At 27.4% G+C, this 20,492-nt stretch overlaps 1 protein-coding gene across 3 annotated transcripts in view; it reads right to left on the bottom strand.

The window, feature by feature from the left end:
- The window catches only part of LOC107444585 (cGMP-dependent 3',5'-cyclic phosphodiesterase), a 52,217-nt gene extending 45,001 nt beyond the window's left edge, over positions 1-7,216 (bottom strand). For 2 of the 3 annotated variants that reach the window (XM_016058761.4, XM_016058762.4), the window contains exon 1: positions 6,789-7,216. In XM_016058761.4, coding sequence (XP_015914247.3) covers positions 6,789-6,865 — 77 coding nt within the window. In that variant the 5' untranslated portion in view covers positions 6,866-7,216. The remainder of the gene's footprint in view (positions 1-6,788) is intronic. The other variant, XM_071179703.2, reaches the window with a different exon arrangement.
- Positions 7,217-20,492: the final 13,276 nt, after the last annotated feature.

The raw sequence follows: 20,492 nt of genomic DNA, 5'->3' as shown, positions 1-20,492 counted from the left end.
ATTTTAATCCTGATGTGATGTGCTTTAATTCCCCTAGAAGTTTGCCGCTTTATTTATACGACCCCCTGTTATATATATAACATTTTTAAACTTGTACATTTCGATAAAATAAAGACTAAAATTGTCATTTAAAATAATGTAGCTTGGAGAGATAAGCAAATAGCAAATTTGAAAACTGCGAGGTAAAAATATCCAAGATCGGTATAAAAATCGGATGTAACACAAAACAAAACAAAAATGCTCTCCAGTGTAATTTGTACAAAGAAATTTTTATAATGTACATCTGTGAATCATGCAAAATTTTAAAATAAAAAATATATATTTAAGCACATTCTAGTTTAAAAAAGTCATGAATTGTAATACATTTTTAAAATATGATAACCCATATTTTAGTAACATGCTTTTTGGCTTAATTAATCATGGTACATGGTTTCCATTTTACACATTATTTACAAAGTGCTTTGTTTTTATAATAACTTAAATGCATTTTAGCATTCCTTGCATTATTAATTTAAGCTTCATAAAATTAACTGGATACGTACTTTACAAGTTGAATAGACGTGAAATATGTTTTCAATAATAAATTTCTTTAATAAATAAAAAATTCTTTTATTACTGAAATTCTTTGTTCCGCATTTACCTTACCTACTCTTTAAGCATGACAAGAGCTTTGTGGAATTTTCTCTGTATTTTAATAAACAAGAGTTGGTATTGTAAATTCTGGGATAAATATCTGATTCGTTTTAACTTTGATCTATTAAGTTTTTTTTATATTGTAAGTAAAAAACTTCTTTTCTATCGACTATAATGGACAGGTTTTCTAAACATCGAAATTATTATTTTTCTCATAAATAATTTTGAATATGGCAATCAATCATTGAAGATTGATAGCATAGTTTATCTGAAATTCATATTAAATGTTAGAATAGCTTAGAATATAACTGACTTAAGAAGTGTTGAACATTGAGAATAAGTTAAGTGAAATTAGAGAAACAAATATTAATAATAAAAAACGAAAAAACGAATAAAAAAAAGCCAAAAATTGTCTACAATAACTTAAAAAGCAAAATTTGTTTTTTTTTAACTAATTACAAGCAATTTATTTAAAACAATAATAAAAACGAAACATCAATATTTTAAAGAACAAAATGTTTCGAAATAAGATTGATAAAATTTGAACAAAATATTTAAATCAGCCTTTATTTAAATTACGAGATATGGTTCAGGTTTTATTTTAAATTTTAAAAAAATCTGCCATCATTCAAAAACACGAGTCACAAAAAATAAAATATAACTAAAAGTTCAGAAAATTTGCTTATTTCTATCAATATTGATCAATCCATTAAAAAACTGAAAGTGTGGAATCGTAAAACTAAAAATAAATAACTAATTAATAAAAAAATTTTCATGGTCACGAATACTTTTACAACAAACCGTGTAATTTCTTTATTTTAATTACTTCAGAATATTGTCTAAGCAATGTAGTAAGAAATAAAAACAAACTCTGTATTCTTTAGAATTTTTTACCTTTAGTGTCTATAAATGTTTTTCATGCATACGTAAAAGTATATCTTTTATGCATACATAAAGCGTATTAAAAGCTACACCTATACGCCCATAAGAGGAAACAGAATGCTCAATATCTAAGGGATTATTGATAAAATATTAGTAAAAAACGTATAGATAAGCAAATTAAAGAAACAGAGTACTTCGATCCGTTCACTATAACTTTAAAAAAAAATAGATTACAATATTTATTTCATATAGAGCATAAATAAGAGGAGATACGTAAATTATCTCAGCAGCTTTAGTTAACATTTTATTTCGAAATTTACTAGATAATTGGAAAAACATAATTGGAAAAACATAATTGGATATATTGGAAGAACATAAAAAAGACCTTTTAAAAAACCTTTTTTTTTTTTTGGCAACAGCTGGTAGCCTCTGTTGCATACGCTTTTTCTCGCTCCTTGAATATTTTGATTTTACCCATTGTTTTAAGTCTAATTTCACTTATAATTATAAAAATTTGAAAATATCAATTTAATGTTTTAGTAAGCAAGCTTTCTATACATAAATATTGCTTCAAACAATGTCTTCGTCAAAAATTTTGTGTAAAGCATGTGCCGAACCAATTCTGGAAGACTCAGATGGATTAACATGCAAAGGTGAATGCAATTCTGTTTTTCATTTTCAATGTGGTGGTTTCGCTGAAAGAGCTTTTAGAAGACTTACTGTTGATAAAAAACAAAAGTGGACCTGCGCACAATGTTCAAAATCACAGGAAAATCCAACGAAAATAAAAAGTGCAACTAGCCCAGACATTCTCGAGGATATCTTACAGCAAAATAAAGACCTAAAAGAGTTAATAACTAACAAATTCAATGACTTAACCCGTTCAATTGAATTCAACAGTGAAGTAATTCAAGAGTTGAAAAATTCTATCACAGAGCTACAGAACGTAAACAAAACTTTACAAGCAAAAAATGATCAGCTAACTAGAGAAAGCGCAGAAATAAAGAAGGAACTGAATGAACTAAAAGATGCAGTTATTGAACTCAAGCAATATTCCCGAAGATCCAACTTTGAAATAAGTAACTTACCCGAATGTGAAAATGAAGACATACAACAAGTAATATCCCAGATTGATAATGTTGCGAATACTAATATATCCGAAAATCTGATCACCGCTCACAGAGTCCCCAGCTTTAATAAAGATAAACCTAAACCCATCATCGTTCAAGTTAAATCCAAATCTGTACGTGATGAGCTCTTAAAGAAACTGAGAAATCGTAAACTTTCAACCTGCGAAGTCAACTCCAGATTCACTGAAATGCCTGTTTACTTCAATGAACATTTGACTCCCGAACTGAAGCATCTATTTTATCTTTCACGTAAGGCTAAATCTGAAAAGGGATTCAAGTTTTGTTGGGTTCGTGATGGTAAAATATTCCTGAGAAAAGATGAATCGTCCAAAATAATACGTGTGAAATCATCTCAAGACCTTAATACTCCATCCAACTGAAGAAACATTTTTATCTGTGCCGGACTGCCTAAAAATTGAAAATTTGGACGATTTAAAGTTTTTTATTACCTCAACCTGTAAGTTAAACATTAATATTTTACATATAAATATTAGAAGTTTAAGAGCCAACTTTGATAATTTTATTTCACATATTTCTAGCATGATTGAAAATATAAGTGTCATAATTATGTCGGAAATTTGGATTTACCAAAATGAAACTAATTTTTACTCAATAGATGGTTATAATTCATTCTTTAATTGCAGAAATAATAATCGCTCTGGAGGTGTTTGTGTTTTTATTAAAAAATGTCTTGATATTTCAGAGTTAGCTATACATTTTGTTTCCGCAGAATCTATATTACTTTATTGCAAATCTTTAGATTTATTATTTCTATCTTTATATAGATCTCATGATTTTACTGTTGATTTTTTTAATACTGAACTTAAAGTAATAATCTCTAAGCTTAAATATCCTAATATAATACTGATGGGTGATATAAATATTGATATTCTAAGTGATGATTTTATTACTCATGAATATATTAATTTATTATGCCAATTTGGATTTCAAAATTACATAGACAAACCAACTAGAGTAAATTCCTCATCAACTTGCATTGATCATGTCTTCGTAAAAACAAATAAATTTTCAATCAAATCCGGAATATTCATAAATGACATAAGCGATCACTATCCAACCTTTTGCAGTGTTCATTACGATGAGGTAAATAAAATTAAGGAAGCTGAAAATAAAATTTCAATCAACTATAATAAGCTCAATAATTATCTGTCAAATTACAAATTTAATTACAATCCTCAAGATTCTCTTGATCAACAATATCGAAGTTTTGTTTTCAAACTCAATAATTTAAAAAATAATTTTAAATATAAGCATAAATCAAACAAAAAAGCCAAAAATAACTGGATGACTAATAATATCTTGATTTTAATTCGAAGAAAGGAAAAACTATTCAAAAAAACTAGAAAATATCCATGGGATATTATTTACAAAACAGCATATAACACTATAGTTTCTGAGCTTAAGAACTTAATTAAAACAGCAAAATCAGAATATTTCAAATTCAAATTTTTAAATTGTGATTCAAATAAACAAAAATGGGATCTTGTAAATGGTATTATTGGTAATCAGAGCAAATCACTTACTTTACCTGATATTTTAAACGACTATGAATCTTCTGATCAATTCAATAAATCATTTGCAAATGCCTACAATACCTCAAACCCAAATTTAAACAGTTTGCAAATATATATTTCACCAAGTTTAACCTCGTTTGTTTTCCTAGAATTGAATGATTGTGAAGTACTTCATTTAATAAATTCTCTTTCTAATAAAAACTCCTTTGACTATGACGGTATTAATGTAAAATTAATTAAACTATTTGCTCTCAATAATATAAATTTTATAACTAATTTCATCAATACCTCAATCAAGTCATCCATATTTCCAACTTCTTTAAAAAGAGCAACCATAACTCCTATTTTTAAAACCGGCGATAAAAACTGCCTATCAAACTATAGACCAATTTCAATATTACCTGTTTTTTCCAAAATCATTGAAAAAGCTCTAGCTGATAAAATGTACAATTATTTAAAACATACAAATTTTTTCTCTGTTAATCAACATGGATTTATTAAAGGCAAAAGTACAGAAAAAGCTCTTTTGGAATTTTCAAAATTTATTCATAATAGTATTGCCGAAAATAAGACAACAGTAGCTATATTTCTTGATATATCAAAAGCTTTCGATAATGTCAATCACAATCTTTTAATTAAAAAATTAGAATTTGCTGGTTTCAGAGGAATTATGTTAAATTGGTTTGTTTCATATCTTTCAAACAGAGAACATAGAGTTAAAATCCGAAGTAATTTTAGTAAGTATATTTTTTCAAACCGTGGTGTTCCTCAAGGATCTATTCTAGGACCCTTATTGTTTATTATATTCATCAATGACTTTTGTCAACTCAAACGTTTTGGTAAGATAATAACGTATGCTGATGATTCCGTAATTTTGTATTCTTGCACTGATTTAAATCAACTAATTTTTCAAATTCAATCTGATTTACGCATAATTTCAAAATGGTTTACAATAAATGACTTAAATTTAAATCTAAATAAAACTAAATATATTTATTTCAGTTTAAGAAAATCAGAATTTAACTTAAATTTAAAATTTCACTCTCTCTCCTGCAAAAGTACTAATGAAAATTGTCAATGCTATATTCTACAATCTGTAAACAATATCAAATATTTAGGACTATATATCGATTCTAATTTAAAATGGAAAACACATATTAACAATTTAGTTAAAAAATTGCGTTTCGTTTTAGTTAAATTTTATCACCTTAAGAATAAAATTCATTTTAATTTTGTGAAAGCACTCTATTACTCCTGGTTTTATTCTTTAATTAATTATGGTGCGATAATATATGGCGGTGAATATAAAACTAATTTACTTCCCTTAATCTCAGTTCAGAATAAATGCTTCAAGATTATTAATTCTCTAAATATAAATAATTCAAGTGTAACTACTACCAATATATATACAAGAATTAACCTATTACCATTTCGCCATAATGTATTTTTTCGTATTTTACTCTATTTACACAACAATAAATTAATATGCAAATTAAAAACTAATGTGTCTGAAAGGAGACCAACTGAAATGTATGAGATTCCCTTCTTTACAAAAGAAATTTCACGAAAACAGTTTTTTTACTTAGCACCTAAATTATATAATAAATTACCATTTCAGTTGCAAAACATCAAAATATATTCTTCTTTTAAGCGTGCTTTATTTCAATTTGTGATGAACATTGACGATTTAGATCTCTATTTTTCACTTTAAAGGAAGCATTTGATTTTTTATACCAGTCTTGTGCCAATCCAAATGAATTTCTTATGTTACCTTTGTTATTTTTTTTATTTATTTATTTATTTTTTTATATATATAGTTTCATGCATTTTTTTTTTGTTTTCTATTATTACAGTGTTCAACAATATATGACGTCTTATGATGAGCAAAATAATTTATGATTGTATTTTTTTTTTTTTTTTTTTTTTTTTTTTTTAAATTTCTATTTTAAATTTATTGTATTGCTTTTCTTTGTCGCCTGGACAGGATTTTCCTCTTGACGACGAATATATATTCTTTGTATTTATGTGTTTTTGTTCTCAATAAAGTTATATTTGTTTGTTTAAAAAAAAAAAAAAAAAAAAAAATTCAGTTTAAAAAAGAAAAAAAAGAGAAAAAAAAAAAAAAAAAAAAAAAGGAAAAAAAAAAAAAAAAAAAAAAAGGAAAAAAAAAAAGGAAAAAAAAAAAAAAAAAAAAAAAAAAACTATTTTTATCCATTTATTTTATTATGAATACATATTATATTATCTACACCATACGGAACATCTAAGCCTATATAGAAGAAAATATCTAAAATATCTGAACAGGTTATGTTAAAATTTTATTGACAAATGAAATAAATATTTACTAAACGAATTAAAGAAACATAACAAGTTTAAAATAACTTTGATAATTCTTCATTATACATTTTAAATTATTTTATTAAATTTAGAATACTGTCTATTTCATATACAATATTTAAGCGAACACGAAAGAATATCTTCATGGTTTATGTGGAAATTTCATTACTAAGTGAGTTAAGGAAGCGGTATAAGATTTTTAAAAAAACTATTGTGGTTTTATTATTATTATTAGTTTTTTTTACTTAGATTTTTAATAATATCTACTTACATGCGATGACTGGCAGTAGGTTTTTCGTCGTTGTCTGCTAAAACGTACTTTTTACACCTCCCAAATAAACACGTCATGAGAAACTATTTACGATTTCATCAAAATAATAAAAACTAACTGGATATCCAATAATTTGTATTGTTCAAAATCATCACGATCATTCGATCCGCATTTCACTATCACGATCAGAATCATTCGTGATGCCAACTCCAACAAAACTTTTGCATAATCACAAATTTTTCTTTTGCATACTAATTCATCTTAAGGACAAACGATTTAATTGAAAATCGTCTGCTCTTTCGTGAAATAATATTCACAATAGCACATACGTAACTTTCGGGTCTTCCCTTTACTGACACGCCGATCTTTGAGGAAAAACGTTTTCTGCATTCAATTTAGGACCCGTTTGAGTCTAGGTTAGGGTTGCCGAGAGACAACTACACAGTTTTCACACACATCATCTGAAAAAAAAATTATCGTTTGATACAATAGAAAAACAAAAGAGTATTTCCTCACCAAGGCGTTGAAAAGCAGGTTTGTTGTGGTAGTGTTTATGAAAGAAAACTTTGATCTGATAAATCAAAGCTGATAAGAGATGTTTTAATCAATTTGTATCCCATATTAAGCAGTTGAAAATATAAGTTGTTCATGTATTTTTAAATAAAAGTGTTTTAACTTGAAATAGTGATACATTTATTTCTTAAAAACGGTTTTTTTATGATTTTTTTAATTGTTTTAAAAGTTTAGATAGAAACTGACGAATAGCTGATTTTTTCACAACTAAGCATTTTTAAATGTAAATAATTTAAATTATTAATTAAATATAATAATTTTAATTGTTATAAAATTGCTTAAATATAAATAATTTTATAATAATTTTTAAATGCAATAATTTTAACATTTTTAAAGATAAAAATTGTTAAACACAATCATTTTAAGATTTTTAAATGCTACTATAATTTTAACATTTTTAAATGTAATAATTTTTGATAAATAATTTCATAAATAATTTTAAATTTAATTTAATTTTAATGTTTTGATTAGAACACTACCTAAGAAATGACTAAGTATCGTTTTTTTTATGTTAAAACTATTAAAACTTCAGATAATTCCATACACATTAAAAATTTCCTCAATTTACCTTTTTTTTCTTCAAAAAAGTAAAAAATTAGAGTTTTTTTCTAATTGCTAATTTTTTGCACTTAAATGTTATTTAAATCTCTACAGAAGACAGAGCCTCGAAAAAAAATTATTTTTTTCAACAATAAAATTTTTATAAAAATGTAGATTAAATGAGTGTTTAATTCAATGATAAAATTTTTATGACAAAATGACCGATACTACTTGCACTATTGATGCTATTTGTATATGAGTAACGCTAGAAGATGTAGTGATATTTAAACCAATGAATACAGATTTCAATATTTGTGGCGATGATTATTGTAATCTTCAACTAAAAATAACTTCGCAAAATATGCAAAAAATTAAAGGAAGTGCTTGTGATTAAAAACTCATGAGAAACATTTAAATCCCTTGTATTCTTAATTTTTATTGTAAATAATTGGACAATTTATATTGTTTTTGAGCATTATTGATCGACAATTTAATGTGCTTTTTAAGCATCCAAAACAGCTTATCTTACCTCTGTTTAAAAAAAAAATTTTAAGTTACTTAGTTTCCTTAAGAATTAAAACTATACAAATCTGGGACTTCAATATAAATATTTTCTGTAACAGGAAATTTTGATGATTTAAAAGTTAAACCTATACTCTCAGAAAAATCAATTTAACGCTAATCCGCAATATCGGTAGCTTGAACAGTAATATTGAGACAAACTACTACAACCCTAATAATATGGTCTCAATAATGCTATATTATTATTATTAATACTTTATTACTACTTATTAATGTCAACACCTTATTATTAATACTTTATTTTAAGTAATGCTTTATTATTATACTATCATTAATGCCTTACTATTAATAATACGATGCACCTTAGTATTATAAATAAAACGGTGCAACTTATTAAGGTTCAAGGTTAATATTCAATGTATTATGGTGTTAAATCGAAATTTCTACTCAAAGTAAACCATAACATCATGCATTCACATTTAAGAAATTTTAATTTGCGTGATGATATGGTTCAACTTGGATCGGTCTTTATAGGTTATAGAAAACTAAAACGAGTTTGTAGTTCAGTAATCTTAAAATTTTTTTAACAATCTATTAAGCATGGCAACGTTAAAATAATTTGTTATGCATGGAAATGTATTCCAAAAAGCTTCGCATCTTACTTCATGTTTGTGCAAATGTTATGCTTTTAAAATCTTTTTTTTTTATTATTGAAGCATAGTAAAATAACCAGTAAGTTTATATACGACGTATTGTATCAAATGAATCGGATCAACCATAATAGCTTTAACATCGTGCAAACTTGTGTCCTAATATCACGTAAAGTTTCTCCCATTTTCAGTGTTAAATTGAATCATATTTTCAAGCAAATTGGAATCATACTATCGTGTAATCAAACTTTGGAATGATTAATTTGCACGATAATATGGTTCAACCCATCAGCTCTTTATAATAGTCGAAGGAAATTTTCGTGACATTACAGTTCCATAGTTACTAACAGTGTGGATTCTAATGTGTTAAAGTGAGAAAAATCTCACTTTCTATAATGCCAAGTTGCAATGACGCAGTGATTAAAGTCGTTAAGCTAATTCTAATGTGCTAAACTGAGAAAAATTTAACATCGTGCAAACTTGTGTCCTAATATCATGTAAAGTTTCTCCCATTATAAGTGTTAAATTGAATCATGTTTTCAAACAAATTGGAATCATACTATCGTGCAATCAAATTTTGGAATGATTAATTTGCACGATAATATGGTTCAACCCATCAGCTCTTTATAATAGTCGAAGGAAATTTTCGTGACATTACAGTTCCATAGTTACTAACAGTGTGGATTCTAATGTGTTAAAGTGAGAAAAATCTCACTTTCTATAATACCAAGTTGCAATAACGCAGTGATTAAAGTCATTAAGCTAATTCTAATGTGTTAAACTGAGAAAAATTTAACATCGTGCAAACTTGTGCCCTAATATCATGTAAAGTTTCTCCCATTATAAGTGTTAAATTGAATCATATTTTCAAACAAATTGGAATCATACTATCGTGTAATCAAATTTTGGTATGATTAATTTGCACGATAATATGGTTCAGCCCAACAGCGCTATATAAAAGTCGAAGGAAATTTTCGTGACATTACAGTTCCATAGTTACTAACAGTGTGGATTCTAATGTGTTAAAGTGAGAAAAATCTCACTTTCTATAAAACCAAGTTGCAATGACGCAGCGATTAAAGTCATTAAGCTAACTCTAATGTGTTAAACAGAGAAAAATTTCACGAGTTTCTAAAATTCAAGCCGCGATGACACAGTGATTAAAAGCATTGAGCTATCTGGGGGAGTTAATGGGGGTAGATTCTCAGAGGTTGCTTGAAACCCATAAAGCTTTAAACAGATGGGTAGCAGCTTATCTTAAAAGTAACGGCGACTAGCGCGCAATGCCGATGAAATTGCCACAAAGTTGGCCCAGAAATCGTGGAACCGTTAGCGACATAGCCCACAACGATTTGTTGATTATTTGTTGTCATTGGCGATTTGTTGTCATATGATTGCTTTAGAGAAAGCTTTACGGTTTTTTTCTTTCTATAAAGCTTGAGTTTAGAATTGATAGATTTTGATAACGAGCTCTTAGTGAAATAAATGAATAATCAATCTAAAATAAAGTAGGAATTCTTAAAATACATAAGATCAACAAACTGTTTAAATGATACACAAATTTTTTTTTACGTGGGATGTTTTTAATTGTACTGAACTGAAATAAATAATGTTTTTAAAATAGTTCGCCTTTTGTTTCTAAACTCTGTTGTTAAACATAAAAATTCTATAGATCATAGGTCATTTTCATTTCCCAGAAAAGTTAACAAATGCTTTAGGAGAAAACCTCATAATGTAAATTACAGATCTGAAAATAACAATAGCTTAGTTTTGGAATAAAATAGTCTTTTCTTACGATTCAAAAACACAACTTTTAATGCAATCCACGTTTCTTGGCATTTTTCCTACACATTTACAGTTCTCAGAATCGTGCATCGAAAGCTAAAATGAATAATTTTAGATCGCAGTATAGTCTTTCTATAATGCTTTTGTTTACTTAAGCTGTTTCAACCCCAACAATTTTTCAGGCTTAACTTTTCTAAGTTTCTTCCGAACTCAATAAAATATTTTGGGGCTTAGTTTCAAATTGTGCATCCAATTTATCACCTTTCGTACTGTCCCTGATTTCTTTCATTCAGGCATTATACTAAGGGAATTATATAATAAATTTTTTAATAGTAAATATAATTAAATAATCATATAATTTGCATACTTAAGCTTGTTCGAGTCAATAATTCTAACATGTGTATTGATGACTTACCTCTAATATTTTTAATGTTGCTTCTAATTATGCTTCGTACATATAATGCATCAACATAAAATTGTATTTTCGATATTAATTCAATTTTTTTTTATTGAAACCTGAACCAAATAATTCTGCCCTTATACTATTGAAATTACTTGTGGGATAATTTTCCATCTATAGAAATCTGTTATTTCCATTCTATCTATTATACCTATTCAATCTCAGTTTTTTTAGAAAAATTACTGCGATTATTGTTTTATTGTATACTGTATACAATTCGGGATTAAATTACAGTAAAAAGTACCGGCACTCAGAAAACCTGTACTTTTCCCCGTAAAATCTATTTTTACCGGAACATGTTACGGAACAAAAAAAAATCTGATACAACAAGATTTTCATAGTAATAATCACCGTAAAATCAGAGAATTACTCTAAGTAAATAAATATTACTGTAAAAATTACGGCATAATATTTTACGGAAAGACCAGATTTTTCGTATGATGTACCTAAAGCGCCGGTACTTAATACCGTAATTTGCGGAAATTTTTAGTGTAGATGCAACAACATTTCTATAATTTTTAAAGCTAAAATGAAATGTTTCTTTTTAATTGGGATGTCAATGATTGGTCTTTGTTTTTGTTAAAGTCAACAAAAAACGTTTATTTTATATAATTTTCTGCCACTTTTAAGCACAGATGTAACATCAAAAAACTTTTTTGCAAAATTATTACGTATGTAATTATTAGATTTATTTTATTTGGTTTATTTTTCTTCTATGCAAAAATACAATTCTCCTTAATAGATTTATTCAACTTTGCGGTGTTCTTTGATCTCGACATTTCATACCAAAGTGTATTCCTGATGACCATACAATATTACATTATTTAAAAATTTAAATACTAATTTATTTATTTTTTAAAAATCCAAACATATTAAATTTTTCAACTAATTGAATTTTCTAAAGTAGACAAATATTAGCGTCCTAAATTAGTCCTAAATTTCGAAAGATGTAATGTTTTGAAGACGAAAAAAGACATTTTGCTTCGATTTGTATCAATTGTTTTTTTTTTTTTTTTTTTTTTTAAATATTCCATTTTTTTTAAAATTTATTTAAAAAATAAAATATTTTATTTTATTTTGCTTTTTTTTTCAAAATCATAACAATTTTAAGTGCTTAAGGGTTTTGTCGACTATGCATTTTGACGGTTTTATTAAGTTTCAATAGAGTTAAATATGAGACGTTTTCAAGATTGTTTTTCCCATTTTGTTAAAATGAGCTTTGAGTAGAAGATTTCTATTTTAAAGAAAAAGTAAGCTGCGTTCGCTTAGGCACTTCGCAAGTGACGTAATAGAGTAGCGATTACGATAACGATACTACGTTAAAATTCCAACAAATGCTAAAAGAAACGTTTGTATTCTTATGCCACTGATGCGAGTGGATCCAAATGAAACGTCTTATATTTTCAACTACATTTTAACAAAATACTCGTAGTTTTATTTTTCTGATACTATTTGTTTCTTTTTTTTTTAAATTCGTCATTTTACAAAAAAAAACTGTTTCAGTACACTGATAGATTTTTTTAAACATCTCTAATACTTATATTTACACGCATTTTTATTTTTTATTTTAAATACTTTATTCTTCCGGAAGGATTAAATAAGGTTCATCCTTATCCAAACAAAATTAAATGAGGGGAGCAATCTTAATATTTTTGTGATGAAAAATTTCATTGAGCGAAATAATTTTCTTCGCATTGTAATATGAATACCGTTTGAATCCACACACAATGAATATTCCGGATCACATTATGGTATCAAATACTGGTACTTCAGGTTCATTTTTCGTAAAATTCATCTTACAGCAGGATTCATTTTTATAGTAAAATATAACACCATAATTTTTACAGTATTATATATATTTTTTAAATTATTCAGGGATTTTTCAGCAATTATTACAGTAAAAATTATGGTACATCAGTTTTTTTAATGTGACATGTTCCAGTAAAAAGTGGTGGCACTCAAGATGACGGCTCTTTTGATGTAACTAATCTTGTCTACTGTAACTAATCTATGCTATAACTAACTTTGAAGTAACTAATCGCACTATGATGATGTAACTAATCTTTGCATGCATGATAAAATCTAGCTATAAATAAGTATATTTTCAATTATTTAAAAACTACAAAGAGAAAAACTTCCGGTAAAATTATCGTACTGTATGGTAATGACATTTCCGGTAAAAAAGAAACAAAAGTGTAATTCTGGTTTAAAAAAATATGTGGCATTTATAAACCAGTCATTTATCATTTTTTCCATTTATATAATTACGGTTTACTGGAAATTCTGATTTTCAAAACTATAGCTTAATACCAAGGCATTTAGAAAAAAATACAAATCTTAAAGTAAATTTAACCGAATAAATGATTTTTCAGCCATTCTCTAATATAATCATGATAAAATTATAAAATTTTATCACATATTATAACATTATATTTTATGGTTAATTTTACCTGAATCATTACCAATGCACTATGGTAAAAATTACCGAGCTTTTTGGTTTTCCTTAGAGCTAGAAACATTATAAATTTAACCATAGTCTGGTGGTTTTGACCATACTTTTTTTGTCCGTGAAACCTGCAATAATTTGAATTTCGAAATTTAGCCTATTTCACTATCTCAAAAATAAAAATCTATAGCATTAGGGGGACTGGAAAGTAATATCGTTTTAGTAAATTTGATATCAAGACTTTATTTTTAATCATTAATGAATTCCCCCTCGTTAGCAACAGCCTTTCAATGCCGGACCGAAAAGAATCGAAAAAAATGAATTGGATTTTAGGATTAACAAATATTTAATGCGCCAAAACGATATTATTTTCCGGTCCCCCTAATAGTTAATGATTTGTAACTGATAAAAGAATGAGAGAATATAATAGAGATTCAGTGCTATTTATTATTCATAAAATTAAATACACATTTAAAATACAATAATTAACAACAAGATTATTTGTTAAATAGTATACAACAGCAATAAAAATACATCTTAAGGAATGATGCTGTGATTAATGCTTTTATAAAAGCAACTTACTAAACTCTCACATTTATTCATAGAGTAAGAGACATATTAAGTGATGCTAAGATGCTTGGAAAAGAAGTATCTTCTTTAACTTCCTAGCGAACAAAATCTCTCGAATAAATTATCAACCGACTCTCATCATAATTAAATGTAAGGTAATTTTATGCGCATAAATTCATGAATCTCGATATGAATATTGATTTTTCCAAATTAGCTACTTCTTGAAGTTATTCATGAAAATACTATTAGGCTAAAGAAATAAAATAGAGGATTTTCGTTTAAAAATAGATAGTTAATACATCTAGTTTCATTTTTCTTATTTTTCTCAATTTATATCTATTTATATATTAAAATTTGTCTTATTTTTTTTATTTCTCTATAAAAAGAAGAAAAAAATTGTAATTCTGTAGAATATGTTTTTTTAGACGTAATGTTAGATAACATACAGGGACAAAGTTTTTGTTGCATTTTTGCAAATACTGGATATTGCCTAATTTAGGTGTGGGGATTTCAAATCTGAAATTAGCAAAATTGTCCGATACTGTAATTTAAACATAAATCAATATTTTTACTTGTGAATTACAAATGGACGCGAGCAAAAATTTATGCGTCATTGTATTTATGGAAACACGTTATGTTTAAACCAAAATAGATAGTGACTTACTGCTACTATAAGGTGTTGAATCGGCTTTAGTTGCTTTATTGTATGGTTATATGAATGGACTTGTACGGCAGAGTTAAATAGAAAACCTATATAAGTTCGCAACAAAATTGCCTAATACTATAATTAAACATAAATCAATATTTTTACTTTAGCGACATTTTATCCGGCACTATACTTATTAAAACACATTATGTTTTGCTGTTAATTATTTTGCATTTGCACTTGTCGATTCGATATATCTTTTTTAGTTATTCGATATTTTTTAAGATTTTGCTGGGTAGGAAGTTGTTGAAAGATACTTAAAAAACACATACAGAGATATATTAAGTATTCTAAAAATATTTACAATTATAGAATGGTGTCATGTTCTTTGGCTCGTGTAGTTTACATTTAAAAATAGTTCTTCTACCGAACATATTCTATTCTGTAAAACCTATGTAAAATATCACACAGTTTCAAGTATTTGTTCAAGTTTTAGGGATGCGCCATTTATTGTTAGAATTATTACAAAACCAAATTCATTTCCAATGATGATTTTTTTTTTATCTTTCTTATCAAAATATTCATTCCTTCTTCTCTATGTACTAGTTTTAAAAATGAGCTACCCCTTCAATTTAAAAATCCGAAACTTTCTATAGAATATTTTATTTTATATATTTATTCTATCTAACTATTGCTAAGAAATTTAATACGACGAAGAATTAGATCAGTTACATTTATTCTAAACTGTCTAGTGAACGCTCTAAGACCTCTTTTTATAAAAAAATTTGGAAAACACACAAAATAGAAAAATCTATAATTACATCATATTGTTCATAAAAAAAAACTTAATTTGCTTCGAAAATATGAAATTTGGAAATAACAATCGACATGTTTCAAGTGCTCAAATACTGACACCCATTTTCAGGACTTGTTGGACGTGAATGAGAAAAAACAAAAATGATTTGAAATATAAAACGCATTCACATTGAATGTTTAAAATATAAAAAAGTTTTTACCTTGGTTTGCCCTTCTCGGTCACTGTGGTTTTTCTTGTTTTGTTTTTCCCCTTTTTTCTCTGTCCCGCAGTGGACTGATCGTAAAGACAAGGTTCCCCATAGAACATAGAAGTCAGACATCACTGTCTGGGGTCAATAAGTGGATGAGTGGCCACTTTGATCAGCCTGCTTAGGGACCGAAGGTGCACTGTATCGATCCTCGTTAAACTGTTCTACCGTAAAGTGGTTGACTTCATGCGCAAGTCGTTAATCTATCAAAACGGAGGAGCCATCCTCTCTGCAGACGATCAAAATTGTAAATGGCATGTCTTCGGATGATCATTAGGTTTCCCAGACCGTCGCCAATTGCCCATTGTGCATCTCTAGTGCGACGTAAATAAAATACCTACCTAAGTCATCATTTTTCTCTCTCGGCTACTGTGGTTTTTCTAGTTTTGTTTCTCCCCTTTTTTTTCTGTTTTTCGATACGAACTTCACGTTTTATATTTCAAATCACTTTTACTTCTTCTAATTGACGTCTGGACGGCCTTGAAAATGAGAGCTGTTTTTGAGCGCTTGAAACAAAGTTGACTGTTATTTCCAAATTGTATATTTTTTAAGCGAATGAAGTTTTGAATCAAGTAATATCTCACAGCTTCAGTTTCTAGGGATTAAATATTTAATTACTTTATCTATTGTTTTATTTTAGCTATTATTTAAAATTTAAAAGTATGCAAGGTAGTAATATTTTTAATTTTAAAATTTAGAAATTAATCCCTTTCATAACTTTACGCCCTGAAACACTTTGGTAAATTACCAAACGTATTTTCTTAGTAAAAAAAATTAAAATGACCTTTTATTTGCTTTTAAATTTTAGGAATGAATTTTGCAATTTTATAGTTATTTACGTGTTTAATTTTATTGAATCATGATAACATTTTATCAATACTACTTTAGATTCACCTCATTTATTGAATCTCGCATTCGCTTAGGGCACAGGGGAAAAAAATAAAATGAACAAAATTTCAATTAATATTTGAAAGTGCACTCCACGTTCGAGATACAAAGTATTTATTAGTCTATTAAATCATCTTTCAGAAAAACATAGAGCTTAATTGAAAATGAATGACCATAAATTTAACTTAAAAAAAGCATTTTATAAAATAGAATAAGACTAAAAATATGATAAAGTTGAAAAAGTTGTGATACTAATTTTTAACAAACGTTCGAATTTTCACAATAAATTTTATTTTTATATGATTAGTAACTTCACATTTATCTACTTAAATGGAATGTATTAAATTTATTCACAATTATATTACAAAATTGCGTAAGTGCTTAAAATCAGATTCTCTAAATCAAATTTGGTTTAAATAAGAATCAGATAGCATGAGTAACCGATTAAGCATTTTGAATTTGGACCAGTTTGCGTACGCAATTTTCCCATTGAGTACGCAATACGCAATTTTCTCATTGAATAGCACACACACACAGGAAAGTAAACAAATTTTTTGGCAGAAAATACAACAGGTGACACGACGCCTTTCGTTTTCCTGTCAGTTCCATAATATTTGAACTCGAATTAGATTTTCTTAGATATTATTCTTTTTTTCCCCTCGCTAGTTCCTAACGTTAATAAAGTAGCGAAATTAATTATTTTTATTTTTTACAAAAGTAACTCATTGCGCAATTTTTAATAAAAATTTTACTTCAGAAAGGAAATAAAAATAAAATTACCTTGTTTCAGAACTTTAAGGTACGATGAGGAAGCTCTATTAATATTACCAAAAGAGATTTTGACTGTTTCTAAAAAAAGTTTTTAAATTCATACTGACAAGCTACACACTCACCAACCTTAGATCACCATATATAAAACATTATTGTTAAACTGAACAACAAGACATAGTGATTTCAAAACTTAAAACACGTTCATTTCCTTCTTAGTCATGCATCCCTAAATCACAAAATTCTTATCACGACATAAGTTTAAGTGAAAAGTTATGCCACTGTGGATACGTTATAACCTTTCACGATAACTTTATTACTAACCCAACATTTCATGAGTTTATAAACAAATATAAAGCAAAACAAGAAACAAGTATTAATATAACATTTGGCCCCTGAAATGTGGAAGATAAATTCTTTGCGAAAAATAAAAGAAGTCATATAAATGACACTTTCAATAAGTAATGAGAAATAAAATTGACATTAACAGATATATTTAAAAATTGTGCAAAATATGTATAAATGAACTACATAAAGCATTAATAAAAGTAAATTTAAGTTTATGAAAATGCAGATGTACTGGAATGTAAGTCATAACAACATTCAATTCAAAAAATATTTGAAAGTTTTGGGGCAATATGAGAATGAGTCATATTTTCAACACATAGTGTTTTGGAGAAAAACACTACAATAGTCATGTGTTCAATTAGGCGTTTCTTCGTTTTGTGCTGCCATCTAGTGGAAATTTTGAAAAAATAAAGTGAAAATATAACTTATTCTTCCATATAGCCCCAAGCTATTCATTTTTATTTATAAAAGTAAATATACCATGCATTTGGCTTATGTAACAACAATTATAAAGTAATAAGTAAAAATATTTACACAATAGGAAAAAAATATGGCGAAATGAGAGCTTTAATCTGTTTTAAGTGGAGGAAAGGTGCGATGCGACACCCTGAAAGGTGCCAAATATACGACAACCTGATTGCAGCCAAAGTAAAATGCTGATTGCATCAAAAACAATCTAAAATATATATGAAGGTTGTGTTAAGACAGTGAGAAAAAAAAAACGGTAGTAGTGCGAGCCTGGATTGTGTTAAAAAAATTTCCTTTGTAGAGTTTCTAAATAAATTCTTAGTTGATATGCATTCTTTTTAGCCAAATATGAGTGAATATTCTACTATTTTATTTATTAATTTTCAGAAAACAGCCATGGTTGAATTTATTTTAACTTTGTGAAGTGACATTTCTTATACATCATAAAAGGCTGTGTCATGTTATGAATCTTTCTCCTATGCCTCTATATTCTTTTTTTCATTAAAATCAATAAATATTAATTGATTACTGAAAGCTTGTTAGCAAAATGTTTATTATTTGGTTTCGAACTCCTCGAACTGGAACGTTTTTATTGCTACTTTCTGTTTTGTTAGCCTAAAACCGCCATACCTCCAAGTGGCATGATTTCAAATATGATCCATTACATCCACCCGGTTTTTGTTTTGTTTTTATCTGTCTCATTAAAAAAAGCAAATATTTAGTTTTCTTTAGTTGCTGTCCTTAGCGGAATAAGTAGTTAAGTTATCAATTGAACGCGGAATTTAATGTTAGAAATCCCTATGAGGGTGCGGAATTAAAATCAAGCAATGACGTATAGACACGTCGAGTGCAGAGCAAATGGTCCTCTCATAAATTATACGAAAAACGAGGAAGGACTATACTTTCATTTAAAAATAACAAACAATTCATTTCTGAAAAAGTTTTAGTTACTTGAAATTAGTTAAAAATTTATCAAAAAATAAATAAATAAAACACATAAGACAAGATACGAGATTAATACGAGACGAAAGCAAAGAAGAGAGAGTTTTTGAATGGAATGTTTTGTATTCTTTTACTCAATTAGGGAATGTCTAGGACTCTACCACGCTAAACAAAGGGCTAGCATTAGCCCTGCTAAATGCTTACGCAATTTCTCCACAAATCAACGCTTGCTGTCAGAGTCGTAGCTTACGTATGTAATTGGTTTCAGAACCTGATCCCCCGTCCTCAATATCACCCCACAATCTAAAATACTTAGCTGTCCTATTAGTAATATTAAGGAAACATAATACTAAATAATATTATTATTGCACTTAAAGGAAATTTTCAAATTTTGATAACCATTAGTAATTGTTTTTCACTCGACGTGTATATACGTCAAAGATTCTGAACTGGCTAATGTCTTATGTTCTGATAATCACGGAACGTAATGGTTAACCTCGAGACTAAATACGCCTCGAGACTAAATACGCCTAACTTATATCGTTTCTTAATTTCAAGAACTCATACGAGAGTAAAAAATTCTGATATGAAGTATTGAGGCATATTACTCGAATTTTTTGATTAGTTTAAGAAAAGTACCCAACTGTGTAGGATCCGTGCCATTAGAAAACATCTAATTTTAGATATTAAAAAAATGGAGAGGTAGAGAAATTGGTGACACTTAAGTTTTCACTTAGATGAAAATCATAACTGTCTTCTGCGCATTTTCATTGATTTAAAAACACGAAACATAAAAGAAATTTTAGCCCGTCTCTTATCTTTGTAGTAGACGCTATTTTCATTCAAGCTAAAAAAGAAGAAGAAGAAAAGAGCCAAAATACTAATCTAGAAGTTGTTTATCATGTTCCGTAACTAACCATGTAATGACAATTGTGATGGACTAATTTCGTCTATCTTAATTAGCAAAACTAATTAGTACGAGAACATATTGCCGCAAGGAAAATTTATTTTGATAAATATATTTTCTGCTCTCA

The sequence above is a fragment of the Parasteatoda tepidariorum genome, chromosome 1 (assembly GCF_982258835.1).
Source record: "Parasteatoda tepidariorum strain Cologne lab strain chromosome 1, Ptep-v5.0, whole genome shotgun sequence".
Lineage (NCBI taxonomy): Eukaryota > Metazoa > Arthropoda > Arachnida > Araneae > Theridiidae > Parasteatoda > Parasteatoda tepidariorum.
Note: the sequence above shows the minus strand (reverse complement) of the source record. Positions and strands in the feature narration are given on the sequence as shown.